At 43.4% G+C, this 18,533-nt stretch overlaps 1 protein-coding gene across 1 annotated transcript; it reads right to left on the reverse strand.

Moving 5' to 3' along the window:
* Positions 1 to 1,230: 1,230 nt before the first annotated feature.
* LOC120058360 (sorting nexin-4-like) lies at positions 1,231 to 17,877 on the reverse strand. The gene is made up of 14 exons (XM_039006967.1): positions 17,757 to 17,877; positions 17,156 to 17,286; positions 14,748 to 14,886; positions 14,410 to 14,559; positions 13,865 to 13,912; positions 13,457 to 13,512; positions 12,977 to 13,049; positions 12,285 to 12,346; positions 12,087 to 12,152; positions 4,407 to 4,496; positions 3,917 to 4,016; positions 3,369 to 3,514; positions 3,051 to 3,165; positions 1,231 to 2,771 (listed from the first exon to the last, which is right to left on the reverse strand). The coding sequence occupies exons 1-14, from the start codon at positions 17,844 to 17,846 to the stop codon at positions 2,724 to 2,726; spliced, it is 1,314 nt and encodes a 437-aa protein (XP_038862895.1). The 5' UTR covers positions 17,847 to 17,877; the 3' UTR covers positions 1,231 to 2,723.
* Between the last annotated feature and the right edge of the window lie 656 nt (positions 17,878 to 18,533).

Consider the following 18,533-nt stretch of genomic DNA (forward strand, 5'->3'; position numbering starts at 1 on the left):
TTGTGGGCACCGTTTGTCACTGTTATAGTGCAATTCATTGATTGTTTAGTGTTGTGTTGTGGCTTTGCTGGCATGCATCAATCTTTTTTTTTCTTCTTTTTTTTTTACAGTTTGCCCCACCAAGATTTACATGCTAAAATCGCCACTGATAGCAACCATTGAAAATAGAAAACTCGGTCCTCGGGATACCAAGGGGTGCACATTTAGTTTTTTGCACTAGCACTACACAGCTGATTCAAATAATCAACTAATCATCAAGCTTTGAATCAGCTGTGTATTGTTAGGGCAAATAACAAAATGTGCGCCACTTGGTCCCAAGGACTGAGCTTGGAAAACACTGGGGTAGGACCATTACAAAAAAAGATTGCAGTCAGGTGCAGTATAACTGCAGTTAAGAGTGCAGTTTAACTTCAATATGTACTGTATCCAAAATATGTTTTTTTACTGTAGTAATTTTGTAGTGTAACTGCAATTAGATTGAAGTATAACTGCAGTTATTCTGCAATTACAGCGTCCAAAATACCAGTCGACTGCAGTTACTACACTTTTAATGCAGTTTCAAAACTGCAATCTTGTAAGGGGATGTTTGGCTAGCAACTATAGAACCTCCGTCCTAATGACTGGCTTTTGCCCGGACTATATGGTCTGGTGGAAGGATGAAATAAAAATTATTTACAAATTAAAACAATGATATTAATATTTTTTTTTATATGTTGGCAACCATTTTATAAAAGCAAATCGTAGATAACACCCTCCAAAAGGCTTTTTATTGGCCCTTGGCTTCACCTCGAACAGCCCTTTGGGAGTCAATTCCCAGGTTCTCATGCCTTATTGCTTAATTAATGCTGTGTATGAGAGAGGTGGGTGGCAAAGTCAGAGGAAAAACCTGAGGTCAGTTAGGCTGCGTAAACACAAGCAGCCCAATTATGATTGGTCTTTTGACCAATAACACCAGAACTTTTCACATCAGAAGTTTTTCAGAGTTGATCTGATTGGTCAAAAGACCAACTAGTGAAAAAAATATCAGAATTGGGCTGCCTGTGTAAATGCAGACTAAATCATCGTTGGACTGCACTTTAAAAGCACTCCTCACAGCAGGAAATACAGCATCAACAAATGCGCATAGTGTCCTGCTATAAGCGCAGCTGTGTGCTTCTACCTTGTAGTAAAAGTAATAAGGGTTACAGTAGTTTAACTGAATCTATATAAATATTTAAACAACACACATGATTTTAAGAGACCTTAAACTAGAATTCTTCCTATTTATTAGTGTATTTTTGGCACAATGATTACAACCTTACAACCGCATAAACAGTGCAATTTCCTGCCAGCGCGCTCTGATCTCATCCCAAATTCACGATTAACATTGCACCTCCTCCCCTAGCCCTTAGAGTGGATAGAGATGCAAGAGGCCAGGGGTTGTGTCCCAAATTGCACCCTTTCCTATTTAGTGCACTAATTTAGACCAGGGCCCATAGTGCTCTGGTCAAAAGTAATGCACTATATAGAGCATAGGTAGTCATTTGGGCTGCATCCCCAGTACACGCACAACACTACCATAAGTAAATGATCACATCCTGTCTTTCCTGTGTGACCTTCCTGTTCCTTTGGCTAGATTTATCAAAACACTGACCCACCCACTCTTCAGAAATGACAAGCCTGCCATTCATCATAGTGGTTACTTAAGGCCAAGTGCCTGAGTATGTTTTGAATGGCAAAGTACAGTAAGCCATTTAAATAGGAGGGTTACATTCTTAATGTTGTACAAAAACATCTATAAAGGTTGAACACCTTATTTTAGTATACTGGGACAATGCACTGAGAGAGTAGAAAAGACATAAAGGTCAATATACCAACCACAAGTATAAAATTGACAAAAGCACAATAAGTGAATTATGCATGAAAAATAAACGGCAAGCACATTCTTATAGAACTTGTCTAATTGCCTCCTGCCTCCATTGTAAATAATAATTTGTTGTTAATTGACATGCATGGTTAAAGGTTCAATAACAAAAAAATCTAAATAATAGTTGTAATCTTATGTAGGGTTGCAAAATTCTTGGAACTGTCAATAAATTCTCTGGTTTTCCATTAATCCTGGTTTGAGGATTCTGGATTTCCTGCTTGTTCCCTCCTGATTCCTGGAATCCTCCAGCCTGGATTTTGGGAAAACCAAGGAATTCATAGAAAAATTGCAAGCCTAATCTTATGACGTGATTTTGAACATTGTGTAAAAGGCAGCATAGGAAAATTGGATTCAGTCCACATTTCTTGGCATCTCTAAAAACAAATTAATATAAGTGCTTGGCGAATTACCTTAAATCAGCCTTTCAGCGAAAATACATTTGTATGAAAAAACACACATTTGTCAGACAGTCACTGAGAAATAACTACAATTGCAAGTCGATCAAATCAAGGCAGCTAGCAATCGGACATGATAAAGATATAGAAAAATAATAAAAATGTATTTCTTCTTGAGCATACACGATCAAAACACCTCTCAGTATGTTGCCATAAGGATCATAGGGACTGTGTCCAGGAATCTGTCCCAAAAAGCACACTATTCCCTATATAGTGAACAGACCCCACAAGGCTCTGGTCAAAAGTAGCACACTATTTAGGGAATAGAGTGCAATTTGGGATGCAACTCCAGGAGGAGTCCCCTGAAAAGAAGCATGTTCTGTTTTGCTGTTTGTTTAGAGGGCCTGTTTCGGCCCTGAAGATCACATCTTGTTGAAACACTCCTTTGCGTTGGTCCACACTTGTATTCCCTGAGAGAGAGAGCGAGAATGTTTCACTTTTGTTTATTATCCATTTCACTTGCTTTGGCAATGTAAACATATGTTTCCCAAGCCAATAAAGCCCTTTGAATTAAAATTGAGCGAGAGAGAGACAGAGAAAGAAAAAGAGCAAAACAGAGGAAGTTGTATTATGCAGCACAGTAATACAGTATTTTTACGATATATTTGGTATTGATAAAAGAACACAAAATATAAAAATGTACAGGCAGAATACTCAATACATTTTAAGTATCTGTGGGGACGTGTCACCTTTTTACACCTGCTGATCTGCATGATTGCATAGCTAATCAGGGCCTCCTTCAGGTCCCGGTCCTTTTGGTCTTTAAAGCGCTCAATGTCTACCCAGGCAGTCTTCACAAACTCACTGCGGAGAGAGAAAGACTTGCTTTATAACCTTCTCAGATTCTTAAAATTAAAATTAAAAATGGTCAGCTGGTCAACCTCCAAAGCAGCTGATTAAAGCAGCAAATAAAGTGATTAAATTATAACATGTTGGACAATCAAAGGAGCCATAGAGAGAGCGAGAGAGACAGAGGGTGAGAGACAGAACATTTTTTGGTTTCTCACTCGCTCTCGGTGTTCTTCTCTTTCACAGCCTCCTCTCCCTCCTCTATCTGCTGTTCTAACACTTGCAACTTAGCCTCCCTCTGCTCTGCAGTCTCCTGGCCAAACAGCTTACTGGTCATCCCCTTCAGTGAGAACGTCCGCACAGTCTGAACACAGGGAAGGAAAGCTCAACATTCCACCTTGTCATTCTTTAAGGTTTGGATAAGCTTCACAGCAACTTTTGACTAAATTGATTTTATTTATGCGCTTGCAATCTATTGCCTCATATTATTTGCTGAGGAGCTCCACGTGTCTCTTTAGAAACTGAGGCTATGTCCAAAATGGCACCCTATGCCCCTAAATCAAATCAAACTTTATTTGCCACATGCGCCGAATACAAGTGTAGACTTTACCGTGAAATGCTTACTTACAAGCCCTTAATCAACAGTGCAGTTCAGGGCCCTACAGGCCCTCGTTGAAAGTAGTGCACTATATAGGGAGCCATTTGGCATGCAACCTGGTTCTTCCTAGCTGTGGCGATAGATTCAACCTTGTGTGTGATGACTCACCCCTGTGACCAGCTCCTCCTTCTGCTGTTTCTTAGAGGTTAAGTCCTGTGCAGCCATCTCCAGCTCAAACTGTGTCAACTCATGCTTCCTGCAGACTGCCCTGCAGAAACAGAGGCCTTTGCTGATCATCATGGTTGCTACTGGATGTACTGATGCCTAGCTGCTCATCGTGGTTGCTACTGTACTATGTAGATGTATGATCATTATGCACCATACACAGTGTCATGAGGGCTGTTCAATAGATTCAATGAGGGGGCTCAGTGAGTTGGAATTCAGTATGCCATTGGCAAAAGTCAACAGTGGTCCACACAGGTCTTTGGCAAGTTGACGTGAGGATGTGAAGCTACCTCCATAACAAGCACAACCCAGAACACAATGACTAGTGATTTGGCATAATGATCTTTCTGTATCTTGGTTGACAATAGGGTTTATAAAGTGATATTTACTTGGCCTACAGCAGCAGTCCTGGTGTTCAGTAGGTGTACTGTACCTTAGTGCCTCCGTATAGAACAGGTACTCCTTCAGCTGATCAGCATAGTGCTCCTCTTCCTCCAGAATATCATCTACAGAAGCAGCATACCTGTAGACAAGAGGGGAGTTCATATGAATACATTTGCTTTACTCGATCACACCTTTACACAGAAGGATGGGGAAAACTACATCAGCTCACTAAAGTAAGACTGAAGCACAGAAGCATCATACCTGCAGGCAAGAGATGGGAGTATGAATAAATTTCCTTTAATCCATCACACCCTGTACAGTTGGACAAGGAATCAAGAATACCACGCAGCAAGGACACACCCAAAATACATCCATTCCAGTCAGTAGCTAGGTTTCCATCCAATTGGCAACAGATTTTCATGCAAATAGTAAAAAAAAAAAAAATCAGCATACGTTTCCATCAAATTGACTTGTTGCGGATAAAAGGCTGTGCGTGATGTAGTGCACATAAAATAACTTTTGCAGTTAAATTCTGTACCGAATAAAAAATATAAGTTAAATGGGTTTCTATCGCATTTTCAATTCTACTGATTGTGACTGGGGGGGTTAACTAGTTTTTATTTCTAGGTTGGTGGTTTGTGTAGTTCCCAATTAGAGGCAGCTGGTAATCGTTGCCTCTAATTGGGGATCATATTTAGGTAGGTTTTTTCCCCACCTGCATTTGTGGGATATTGTTTGTGTTAGTGTGTGGGCACTACGACTTCACGTTCTTTGTAAGTTTTGTTTCTAGTTTCACTTTGTATTAAAAAGATGTGGAACTCAATTCATGCTGCGCCTTGGTCCGTTCATTTCCAAGAACGTGACAGAATATCCCACCAACAAAGGACCAAGCAGCGTGAAAATGAGGTAAGGAAGTTTTGGACTTGGGAGGACGTGAGAGGACATGAGACCCTTCCTTGACGGGAGTTGCCAAGGAGCAGGGAAGGACAGCGACGATGCCGGGGACCACGGCCACAGAAACCCCAAGATTTTTTGGGGGAGGGCACATGGAGCTGGCGGTCGAGCAGCGGAGAGTGCCAGAGCCTGTTTGGGAGTCGGAGGAGGAATTTGATGAAAGATTCCGGACAGAGGTGGTAGCGATGAGAATGCTGCCGCACAGGCGCGCTTGAAGAGTGTGACACCAGTCTGGTGCCATCTGCACCAGTTTCACGCATCTGGCCTCCAGTGCGCCTTCCCAGTCCGGTACGTCCTGTGCCAGCTTCTCGCACTAGCCCTGAAGTGCGTGTCACCAGTCCGGTGCCACCTGTGCCGGCTCCACGCACCAGGTCTCTAGTGCGTCTACCCAGTCCGGTACGTCCTGGGCCTCCTCCTCGCACTTGCCCTGAAGTGCGTGTCACCAGTCCGGTGCCACCTGTACCGGCTCCACGCACTAGGCCTCCAGTACGAATTCACAGTCCAGAGCTTCCGTCGACGGTTCCCAGTCCGGAGCTTCCGTCGACGGTTCCCAGTCCGGAGCTTCCGTCGACGGTTCCCAGTCCGGAGCTTCCGTCGACGGTTCCCAGTCCGGAGCTTCCGTCGACGGTTCCCAGTCCGGAGCTTCCGTCGACGGTTCCCAGTCCGGAGCTTCCGTCGACGGTTCCCAGTCCGGAGCTTCCGTCGACGGTTCCCAGTCCGGAGCTTCCGGCGACGGTTCCCAGTCCGGAGCTTCCGGCGACGGTTCCTAGTCCGGAGCCTCCCACGACGGTCCACGGTCCGGAACCTCCCACGACGGTCAACGATCTGGAGCTTTCAGGCAAGGCGTCCAGTCCTGCTCCAGGGCAGGAGCCTTCCTCTGCGCCAATGCCCAGTCCAGGCACGGTGTCCAGTTCCGCTCCAGGGCAGGAGCCTTCCTCTGCGCCGGTGCCTAGTCCAGGCACGATGTCCAGGCACGATGTCCAGTCCAGCTCCAGGGCAGGAACCTTCCTCTGCACCGGTGCCCAGTCCAGGCACGGTGTCCAGTACAGCTGCAGGGCAGGAGCCTTCCTCTGCACCGGTGCCTAGTCCGGGCACGGTATCTAATCCCGCTCCATGGCAGGAGCCTTCCTCTGCGCCGGTGCCCAGTCCAGGCACGGCGGCCAACTCAGCTCCATGGCAGGAGCCTTCCTCGGCGCCGGTGCCCAGTCCGGGCACGGCGTTCTACCCGGCTCCATGGCCGGACCCGTGGTCTGGGCGGGGTAAAAGACCCGCACCGGAGCTGCCACCGACACTAGTCACCCCCCCCCCTACCCTCCCCATTTGGTTTCAGGGTTGCGGCCGGAGTCCGCACCTTTGGGGTGGGGTACTGTCACGCCCTGACCATAGAGAGCCCTCGGTTCTCTATGGTGTTTAAGTCAGAGCGTGACTGGGGGGGTTATCTCGTTTTTAGATTTCTAGGTTGGTGGTTTGTGTGGTTCCCAATTAGAGGCAGCTGGTAATCGTTGCCTCTAATTGGGGATCATATTTAGGTAGGTTTTTTCCCCACCTGCATTTGTGGGATATTGTTTGTGTTCGTGTGTTTGGGCACTACGACTTCACGTTCTTTGTATGTTTTGTTTCTAGTTTCACTTTGTATTAAAAAGATGTGGAACTCAATTCATGCTGCGCCTTGGTCCATTCATTTCCAAGAACGTGACACTGATGGTTTTCTCACAACAAATGATGCGTTATAAAGTGCATGTGGAAAGTATTCAGACCCCTTGACTTTTTCCACATTTTGTTACAGCCTAATTCTAAAATGGATCCATTTTTAAAAAATCAATCTACACACAAGACCCCATAATGCCAAGTTAATAACAGGTTTTTAGAAATGTTTGTACATTTTTACAAATAAAAAACCTAAATATCACTTACATAATTATTCAGACCCTTTACTCAGTACTTTGTTGAAGCACCTTTGACAGCGATTACAGCCTCGAGTCTTCTTGGGTATGACGCTACAAGCTTGGCACACCTGTATTTGGGGAGTTTCTCCGATTCTTCTCTGCAGATCCTCTCAAGCTCTGTCAGGTTGGATGGGGACTGTTGCTGCACAGCTATTTTCAGGTCTCTCCAGAGAAGGTCGATTGGGGTTCTGGCTGGGCCACTCAAAGACATTCAGAGACTTGTCCCGAAGCCACTCCTGCGTTGTCTTGACTGTGTGCTTAAGGTCATTGTCCTGTTGGAAGGTGAACCTTCACCCCAGTCTGTGGTCCTGAGCGCTCTGGAGCAGGTGTTCATCAAGGATCTCTCTGTACTTTGCCTCGATCCTGACTAGTCTCCCAGTCCCTGCCGCTGAAAACATCCCCACAGCATGATGCTGCACCACCATGCTTCACCATAGGGATGATGGCAGGTTTCCTCCAGATGTGACGCTTGGCATTCAGGCCAAAGAGTTCAATCTTGGTTTCATCAGACCAGATAATCCTTTTTCTCATAGTCTGAGTCCTTTAGGTGCCTTTTGGCAAACTCCAAGCGGGCTGTCATGTGCCTTTTACTGAGGAGTGGCTTCCGTCTGGCCACTCTACCATAAAGGCCTGATTGGTGGAGTGCTGCAATGATGGTTGTCATTCTGGAAAGTTCTCCCATCGCCACAGAAGAACTCTAGTGCTCTGTCAGAGTGACCATCGGGTTCTTGGTCACCTCCCTGACCAAGGCCCTTCTCCCCCGATTGCTCTGTTTGGCCGGGCGGCCAGCTCTAGGAAGAGTCTTGGTGGTTACAAACGTCCTCCATTTAAGAATGGTGGAGGCCACTGTGTTCTTGGGGACCTTCAATGCTGCAGAAATGTTTTGGTACCTTTCACCAGATCTGTGCCTTGACACAATCCTGTCTCTGAGCTCTACGGACAATTCCTTCGACCTCATGGCTTGGTTTTTGCTCTGACATGCACTGTCAACTGTGGGACCTTATATATGTAAGCGATGTGAAATGGCTAGCTAGTTAGCGGTGGTGCGCGCAAATAGCGTTTCAATTGGTGACGTCACTCGCTCTGAGACCTGAAGTAGTTGTTCCCCTTGCCCTGCAAGGGCCGCGGCTTTTGTGGCGCGATGGGTAACGATGCTTTGAGAGTGACTGTTGTTGATGTGTGCAGAGGGTCCCTGGTTCGAGTCCAGGTAGGGGCGAGGAGAGGGACGGAAGCTATACTGTTACATATACACAGGTGTGTGCCTTTCCAAATCATGTCCAATCAATGTAATTTACCACAGGTGGACTTCAATGAAGTTGTAGAAACATCTCAAGGATGATCAATGGAAACAGGATGCACCTGAGCTCAATTTCAAGTTTCGTAGCAAAGGGCCTGAATACTTAAATAAGGTATTTCTGTTTTTTATACATCTGCTAAAATTTCTATAAACCTGTTTTCACTTTGTCATTATGGGGTATTGTGTGTAGTTTGCTGAGGAATGTATTTAATCTATGCAGGGCTGCATGACATGTGCAAAACATCTACGCCTAGCTACTTGGTTAACTGTTGGAATCACGGAAATAGAATGATTATTGAATAGAATGATTAAATATAGTGGGCAGCACCTTGAATACATTGTTGTTTGACATGACAAAAAATGAATAAGCCAGGGAGGAATTATTGACAGGGGAACCAAAGTGTTGGTCAGTGTTTCCAGATGACCCTAATTAGATGTTACATGACATGTTTTCCTACTTTATGTAGCTAGCTAACATATTCATGCTTTGCCTCTAGACGGATTAACTAATCGTCACAAGCTATGCACACGATTCAATGAGGCAGAAGTCTGTGTGTTGTGATTCTGGATGGACAGATGGACAATTATAAGAAACTGCCATGGGGGAATCATAAGTGGCTCGTTTCATCTTATTATTGATACCATGTCTTGTTTTGAGGTGTTTTGACTGTCATGTCTATGCTAATATGGCAAAAAATTCACTAGGTATCTAACCAACCAACAACTGTAATAATGTATTTGACAGACATGTATTTTCCTGGTGCAAAGGTTTTCAATAAACATTAGACACGAAATATAGTTTACATGTCAACAATCTAAGCCAACCCTGTTTATTTTGCCCCTTGATGAACAACCAACCTGTCTATTCCTCTCTGATTTAGAAGATACCGTTGCACAAACATGCTTTTCTAAGCCTACACCAGCACTGGTACCAGACTGTATTAGATAACTATGTTTGCTCTGACTCTTAGTACATTTATCAAGCTAGCTAGCCAGATTGCCAGAAGATACCGACCCTACCGTTACGCTTGTTTCCACTGAGCTGCACTGGGGTCGGAACAAAATCATGGTTACAGTAAGACACCATGGAATCGGCGCGAGATATGGGTCGGTAAACATACCTCAATGCAGGGATGGGATATGCCACTCTACTCCAAATTTTACCTTTAACCACACAAGAAGATTCAAATACTGCTAGTTCTACCAGAAAACTGCCATTTTCTTCCTCATGCTAGATAGCAGTAGCCATAGCAGCCATTATGGAATGGGACGTCACATTGAACAACAAAGGAGCAGATTGGCTGACACTATCATTCCAAAATGGCTGCGGTGGCTATTGCTAGCTAGCATGATGACGAATAGGGCAGTTTTCCTGGGAAATCTAGCAGTACTTCAATCTTCTCAATATATCAGTGTGGTTAAAAGTTACATTTGAAGTAGAGTGGCATATCCCACCGCTGCATTGAGGTACGTTTTCCGGCCCATTTCTCACCGTAATGGTAGGGTTGGTATTGTCTAGCAAGCTAGCCATATAACTAGCGATTAGCATTAGCGGCTAACAATATTTAATTTAGCCACAACTTACTAAGAAAAGACAAACTAGCAGACAGTAGTTTGCAGACAGTAAGATACAAACTAATAGTGTAATTATAAAACGCTTGTGGAAAGCAGCATGTCACCAACATTTTGTTGCATCTATCTGACCATGTATAGACTGCAAAGTGAACAGCAAGAAAGTACTTGTGACTCCGTAGTCGAGCATCTGCTCTCTCCTTGAGTGACGGGGGCAGGGCTTGGTGTGGGAAGGGGCATGCTCCCGTTCTTATTCAGTGCATGCAGTAAGAGGTGAGGGAGAAAGACGACTCAAGTAGAAAATAGAGTAAACTCTAAAAACACGTGCCAAAATTGTGTATCACATTTAACAAACCAACCATTGAAATATCTTTACAGAAGGTAAAGTAAAAACCCAAACCGGTCTGTGCATCAATACCGGTGAATATAGTAAATTAATAACTGGGTGGTTAAAATCCTGAATGCTGATTGGCTGACAGACGTAATATATCAGACCATATACCACAGGTATGACAAAACATTTATTTTTACTGCTATAATTACGTTGGTGACCAGTTTATAATAGCAATAAGGCACCTCCGGGCTTTGTGGTATATGGCCAATATACCACGGTTAAGGGCTGTATCCAGGCACTACGCTTTGTGTTGTGCATATTGGCCATATACTACAAAGACTCGGGCCTTATTGCTTAAATACGGTATACCGCCCAGCCCTACCTGCAGCAAAGACGAAGAGGAGTCTACAAGAATACATCTGCTATATTTCATTACACCCTCTCAGAAGTGAGACTCAAATATCACAGTGTTATAGCTCTGACAGACACCTGACAATGGGTGAGACTGGCTGAGAAATATGATCCGTCTTCACTATGACCATTACCACGGGCTTAAAAGCTAGGTTGTATGTGTCCCAAGTGGCACCCTATTCCTTATTAAGTGCACTACCTTTGACCAGAGCCCTATAGGCCCTGGTCAAAAGTAGTGCACTAAATAGAGAATAGGGTGCCATTTGGGAATCATCCGTTGACAGAAATGCTGCCTTTCCTTGGTACGCCTCAGCTGTCCCAGCTCTGTGACCCCTGACCTCTAGAGTTGAGCCTTGCAATCTGGAACCCATCAGTGACAGGGTAGGGGCTAATCATGTTACCACACCAAGGTGTGTGTGTGTGTGTGTGTGTGTCCAAGGACAGGGCCAAGACCACTTGTGATACTCAAAGAGAACTATACACAGCACCCAAGTTGAAATTAAAAGCCGCTGGCTAGGTGCCAGCCAGTTCTCAGCTGGAACCCAGAACCTTCACAACACAAGTCTCCCCATTCCCCATGGTCGACTACCTGCTACACCAGACCTTGTGCTTGAAACCTGAACTGCTTTCAAATCAAACACGGCAAATGTGTTGTATAGCTTAACTAGTGGAAACCATGTACTATGTAGAGCATTGCTGGGGTGAAGGGGGGTTGTGCAACACATCACTATATCAGCTCCTTCAATGAGCCTGTATGTAACGAGAGAGACTGGCTGCGTATGAAATGGCACCCTATTCACTATATAGTGAACTACCTTTGACCAGGGTACATAGAGAGTAGGGTGCCATTTCAGATGCATCTGCTGACAGGGAGAGAAACTGATGTTGGGGCGGCAGGTAGCCTACTGGTTAGAGCGTTGGACCAGTAACCGAAACGTTGCTGGATCGAATCCCCGAGCTGACAAGGTAAAAATCTGTCGTTCTGCCCCTGAACAAGGCAGTTAACCCACTGTTCCCCGGTAGGTTGACATTGTAAATAAGAATTTGTTCTTAACTGACTTGTCTAGTTCAATAAAGGTTAAAAAAAAATTATGTCCAGGGGATAGGAGGAGGAAAATACTTGCAATACAATCCTGATGTAATCCAATAAAGTTGTTCTGGATTTATTTGGGAGATTATTGTGTGGTTACAAGTCATTAAAAAACAAACACTTACGCATCCATGTGATGGCCAGCACTTTGTAGTCCATCTCCCATCTCTTTCTCTATGGCACTCCACTCACTGTCCAACAAGCACAGAGCAGATATTTCACATGAAACAAATATATATTTGACACTAATTAAGTCATTACATTGTTCATAGTGCAGCAGCAATACACTTCACCCTTTCTTCCAAACACAGCACTTGTCTTACCTGAAGACTCGTCCATAGTTTCCATGCACTTTGTACACCCCATACAGTCGATCTGCTACCCTCTGGAGAAAGATTTTGCACAGTTTCTTTGATTCCGCTGCTTCTATTTTTATGTTCTATTTTCTGTGAATTTCTGTACTGTGTAGGGAATAGGGTGTCATATTGGGAAGCATCCTAAGTTGTTTGCTACAGCTGTCAGTGTGCTAGTGTTGTCAGTCTAGTCTAGTAAGTGTGAATATGCTGAGTGTGACCAGCCTGTGTGTTACAGCCAGCTGTATGTCTAGTCCTAGTCTAGTCAGAAGCTGTGTGTTACAGCTGCAGCAAATCCACTTTTATCAGACAGACCAGCTGTGTGTTTTATCTTTCTAATGAAGGTCAACTTCCAAGCCAGCTCAGGTGTGTTAACACTCACTGTATGTCTAGTCTAGTCAGTAAAATGTATGTTACAGCTGACAGTATGGGAGTATAGTTATCAAACCTGGGTTCAAATACTATTTGAAATAATTTCAAATACTTTATCTTCGCTTGATTTAGCTTGCCTGGCTCAGTGGAACCATATAATAGTTCCAAAACTGGCAGGCTAAACCAAACACTCAAAGTTTTTGAAAGATTTCAAATAGTATTTGACCTAGGTCTGGTAGTCAGTCTAGTCAGTAAGATGTGTGAATATGCTGACAGCTCCCTGTACTCACTGCCCGTACTCTCAGCAGCTGGGAGACTACAGTCTGTAGCTCGTCGCTGTAGTGTTTCAGCTCTGTAAACCGTCTGCAGACACCAGGGCCAGAGAAGAGCAAGAATTCACCCTATCACTACTTAAATCAACACTTTCTTTCAAGCAAGACAGATAAACAAGACAAGAGTCAATGTTCGAACTTACATTGACCTGATCCAACTCTACTTCCCACACAGTCCCAGAACCAAGTATGGAAGTACATCAAATACAGAGCAAAGGGATGAATAGTAGAGACAGACTCATTAAATTAAGTTACAACACATGAAGATGGAAGTGTATGGTTGGCTTCACACAAAAGAAAACAGTGACAAGAAAACAGTGAATCTGCCCCAAATGGCACCACATTCCCTATAAAGTGTACTACTTTCAACCAGAGTCCAGTGCACTATATACAGTAGGGTTAGGGTGCTATTTGGGATGTATCTTTTCTATGGCCTACTTGTCTGGATTCTTCACCCTGAATGCTGCATTCATAGCTTTCAACCTGGAATCAGCCTGTAAAAAAACAGACCAATAAATTACTAACACATTCTTTCCCCACACGTTTGTTAGATCAGAGGTTGTTATTGAGGACCTGCATCATTTTAGACAACAGTTTACCTTTGAGACCTAAAACATATCAGAATAAATATTACAATTAAAAGTTGTTTAAAAGAAATCAGAAGTCCTAAATATACACATGCACTATATGCAGTTGTTTACACAGGTTACACACTTTACAAACGTATACTTTATTGCACTGCTGTAGTTTTCAAAGTCACATGAGGATTGAGTAAGGTGCATCTTATCTAAGAGAGTTGACATGACAACGCAACCATGATGAGATCATTAAGTGCTGATGGAGAACCTTTGCTTGAAATCCTGTCTCGTACACCATTTCCTTCCATCCTTTTTCCTGTGGGACAGAGAGAGGATGCCGTGTGACTGACAAAGACCTTCAGAGATAGGAGAGCCTGATGCATGGGGGCGCTGGGGGTACACTGTCACACTATCAACTCAAAAGGGCAAAGGTGATCCTTTCAACTACAGCAACACTCACACAACTCTTGTCAGTAAAGAGTTAAGCTTTAGGCCTACTTCATAAGACATTATTTCCACAACACTTCTCAGTGCTACAAAGAAACTGAGTAAGGAAATGGTCCTTGTCTGTGATATCTCTTTTCTGTCAAAGGGTATATCCTGTCAAAACCTATGAACAGCACATCTGACTAGCTACTGGTACTGTTGTAGTCTTGAGAGGGAGGAATGTAGGTTTTGCTAACGATTGGGGATCACTATGGTCCTTGTCACACATAACAAGGGAGTTGGCAAGACAGCACAAACAGATTGGAATCACGCTCGATTCACCCAGTTATGGTGTATAGTAGCTTGGCTACAAAGAGGCTAACTAACCTCAGTGAGGAAGATGTAGAAGATCTTGTCATTGCAGAGAACTGGGTGGGAGGCTATTCGGAGCAGGAAGTTCTCCAGTGCAACCCTCCTTCTCTCCACAAAGTCTGGGTCCATGTTGTCCGCTGACAGCTTGTGCCAGACAATCTCTGCCTGTGAGAAACAGACAAAGAATTACTATTATGTTGATAAGGAGATGGAACACCATTGTCTTTACTAAGTTAAAACTGGATGCTGTAGAGCATTATGGGTACTGTAGTAAGTACATCATGCTACAAATATCACTTCCTAAACTATATTGCACAAATTTATTCCAAGGCATCCTCCTTGTTCTCACGTACCCTTTTCTCGGGTAACGGGGCAACAACGACAAAGGGATAGGTGACCAACAGGTAGTTTCTGAGTAGCTCAAACTCGCTGTATCTCCTCCATAAGGAGTCTGGGGCTGGGATTATACCTTCTGTCACAGCATCAACCGGCCTGTCAGAAGAGAGGAAAGGACTGAAGTCATACAACTGCACTTAAATAAGAGTACCAAGTAAATATTTGATACATCTTTTAAAGGGACCAAGTACAGTACTATCCACAATTCTATGAACTCCAATGCTAAAACTTACAGTACCAGTCAAAAGTTTGAACACGCCTAATCATTCAAGGGTTTTTCTTTATTTTTACTATTTTCTACATTGTAGAATAATAGTGAAGACATCAACATTATGAAATAACACATATGGAATCATATAGTAACCAAAGAAAATGTAAACAAATCCAAATATATTTAATACTTGAGATTCTTCAAAGTAGCCACCCTTTGCCTTGATGATAGCTTTGCACACTCTTGGCATTCTCTCAACCAGCTTCACCTGGAATGCTTTCCAACAGTCTTGAAGGAGTTCCCACATTTGCTGAGCACTTGTTGGCTGCTTTTCCTTCACCCTGCGGTCCAACTCATCCCAAACCATCTCAATTGGGTTGAGGTCGGGTGATTGTGGAGGCCAGGTCATCTGATGCAGCACTCCATCACTCTCCTTCTTGGTCAAATAGCCCTTCCACTGCCTGGAGGTGTGTTGGGTCATTGTCCTGTTGAAAAACAAATGATAGTCTCACTAAGAGCAAACCAGGTGGGATGGCGAGTTGCTGTGGTAGCCATGCTGGTCAAGTGTGCCTTGAATTCCAAATAAGTCACAGACGGTGTCACCAGAAGAGCACCACAACACCATCACACCTCCTCCTCCATGCTTCACGGTGTGAACCACACATGCGGAGATCATCCGTTCACCTACTCTGCATCTCACAAAGATACGGCGGTTGGAATCATCAGACCAAAGAACAGATTTCCAACGGTCTAATGTCCATTGCTCGTGTTTCTTGGCCCAAGCAAGTTTCTTCTTATTATTGGTGTCCTTTAGTAGTGGTTTCTTTGCAGCAATTTGACCATGAATGCCTGATTCATGCAGTCTCCTCTGAACAGTTGATGTTGAGATGTGTCTGTTACTTGAACTCTGTGAAGCATTTATTTGGGCTTGAATTTCTGAGACTGATAACTCTAATGAACTTATCCTCTGCAGCAAAGGTAACTCTGGGTCTTCCTTTCCTGTGGCGGTCGTCATGAGAGCCAGTTTCGTCATAGCGCTTGATGGTTTTTGCGACTGCATTTGAAGAAACTTTGAAAGTTCTTGAAATGTTCAGATTGACTGACCTTCATGCCTTAAAGTAATGATGGACTGTCATTTCTCTTTGCTTATTTGAGCTGTTCTTGCCATAATATGGACTTGGTCTTTTACCAAATATGGGCTATCTTCTGTATACCACCCCTACCTTGTCACAACACAACTGCTTGGCTCAAACGCATTAAGAAGGAAAGAAATTCCACAAATAAACTCTTAACAAGGCACACCTATTAATTGAAATCAATTCCAGGTGACTACTACCAGAAAAACCTTGCAATGAGTTGGTGTGTCCAAACTTTTGACTGGTATTGTATATATAAAGCAAGAGGAGAGCGAGAGACTACTGACAGAGAGATCGACAGAGAAAGATAGAGAGAGACTTTATAAATATGACGTGGATCCAGCAGCAAAGATTCTTGGGAGGAAATGAGAACCCATAATGGTCTGTCTCCACTAATAATCCACACTGGGACCACAAAGCAGAGAGGAGGAGTGGATAACAAGAAATAAAGAGATGAGCAGAGAAGCAGGAAGAGGAAGGAGAGGAGGACTCCATCAGTGGCTGGGGGGCATTCTCCAGTCTAACTACACTGAGGGCCCGGTTACACCACACTCCTCTCAATGGCCAACTGGTGAACAAAGGCCCAGTGTGTGTGCGCGCGGGCATGTGTGCGCATGAGGAATAGCATGCCCTGCTCCAAGCAGAATAAAAACATATGGTTCCTTTTAAAGACTTGGCCAACAAAAAAATACTACCAGTTAATAGTATAGCTAGCTAAAAGTAAGTAAGAAAGCTGGTGTGATGTGCAGTTTGTGACAAACAAAACCTTTAGATCACATGTTCACAATTAAGTGAGTGTACCCAAGTCACTTTTCTAAAACAGTCAGATGTTAGAATCATTATCGTTAGGGTAAGACCATCTGTAATAACTGCATGTGTATAATTATGCGCAGGTGCAAGGAGGTGTAGGTGTGATTGTGGAAGAAGCTGTTCATGGTGGTGTCACAAAATGTGCAAGATGTAGGCTATAACAATCATCATTCACACAGATGATTCAGAGCTGATGAGACATATTTACCGTGTCTCAATTAGGTAAACAGTGTATATCTCCTGCATGTTGACTGTATTCTTCCCAGTCCTTTTCTCTGCCTCTCCAACGCTGATCTCCATCTTTCTTAGAAGACTAGTCCATTTCTCAATCTCAACCATCTAGAAGAGGATATTTCACAAGTCATAACATGGTAACAATACCATAATGAAGTATAATTTGATGTTGTTTACATGCAATATGGGGCATCAATATTGGTAGCTAAAACTGGTCCCAGATTAAAATAAGTACTGTAACGTTAGCAAAGTCCTTTAACTTTGTATCAGAACAAAGTTGTGTGCTAGCAAGCTAGCTCCTGGTAAAATGATCAAGCCAACCATAAGAACAATCTAGCTAACTTTCCTCTGCGTCGACATTACAACGATTTAACTTTTAGCTGTCTTTTCCTGCACAGCCTGCTAGCTGCTGTTGACTCAGTGACAGTGGGGCTCTCTCGCGAAACTCCGTGGATCGATAAGGCCTGCAGTACTACTGTCAGTAGCTAGAAAACCCAACTCATTCAACAGGCTCAATAAGTATCAAAATCCAAATTCCTCACTTTTTTACAATAAGAATAGGCTTGAAGCTATACCGTGTTTTTAATGTTGTTCTCTAGTTCTGCCGATGTGAGGTCGGTGTTCCCGATCACCGCTATTTCCTCGGGTCCGGAGTCTGCCATCATCTCTTCCTGAGTTTTGCCTTGTTAGCAATGTAGCAGACAGGCAGAAACTCGCATGCGCACTTTAACCCTTTTCTTTTCCCAACCTCAACTCACCTGAGTGTCATGAGAAAGATCAGCTGCTGTCTGCCCTGCCCTGTGTACATAGTCAAATATACTTTTAGGTAAAATGGTTAGGTAAGGATGTCAATATTCGACAACAACCAAAATATAATCACACAAACATTGTGTAATAACTGTTTATTACATAATTATAAACTATTTATAAACTCAAACCCCTTTAGTGTATGCGTTACCAAAATAACAATATGTTGCATTATAACGCACAGTGAAAGTGTAAAATAGGCTGTTATTGCTAGCTCAAAGTGAATGGAATAAAATAACTTTTTCCTGGAAGAAATTTCGGTTGTGGCATTCGATAAGATAATAAATACACAATAAACCATACACAGCACAACTCACACTTGGCAGATATAAATAGGCCTACTAGGCTATAGCCTACAATTGGAGACAATTAGACCCTCCATTTTCACAAATGCTTAGGCCTATTCTGAGCTATAATAATAATATTAATAATTATAGTGTTATTAGTATTATTTAATATAACCTACTATGATCCTACTACACGTCTCGTGTCACCCTGTCACCCCAAATTCTACTGGGTTTAGGATCCGATTAATGAAGTCCAGT

The sequence above is a fragment of the Salvelinus namaycush genome, chromosome 13 (genome assembly GCF_016432855.1).
Source record: "Salvelinus namaycush isolate Seneca chromosome 13, SaNama_1.0, whole genome shotgun sequence".
Lineage (NCBI taxonomy): Eukaryota > Metazoa > Chordata > Actinopteri > Salmoniformes > Salmonidae > Salvelinus > Salvelinus namaycush.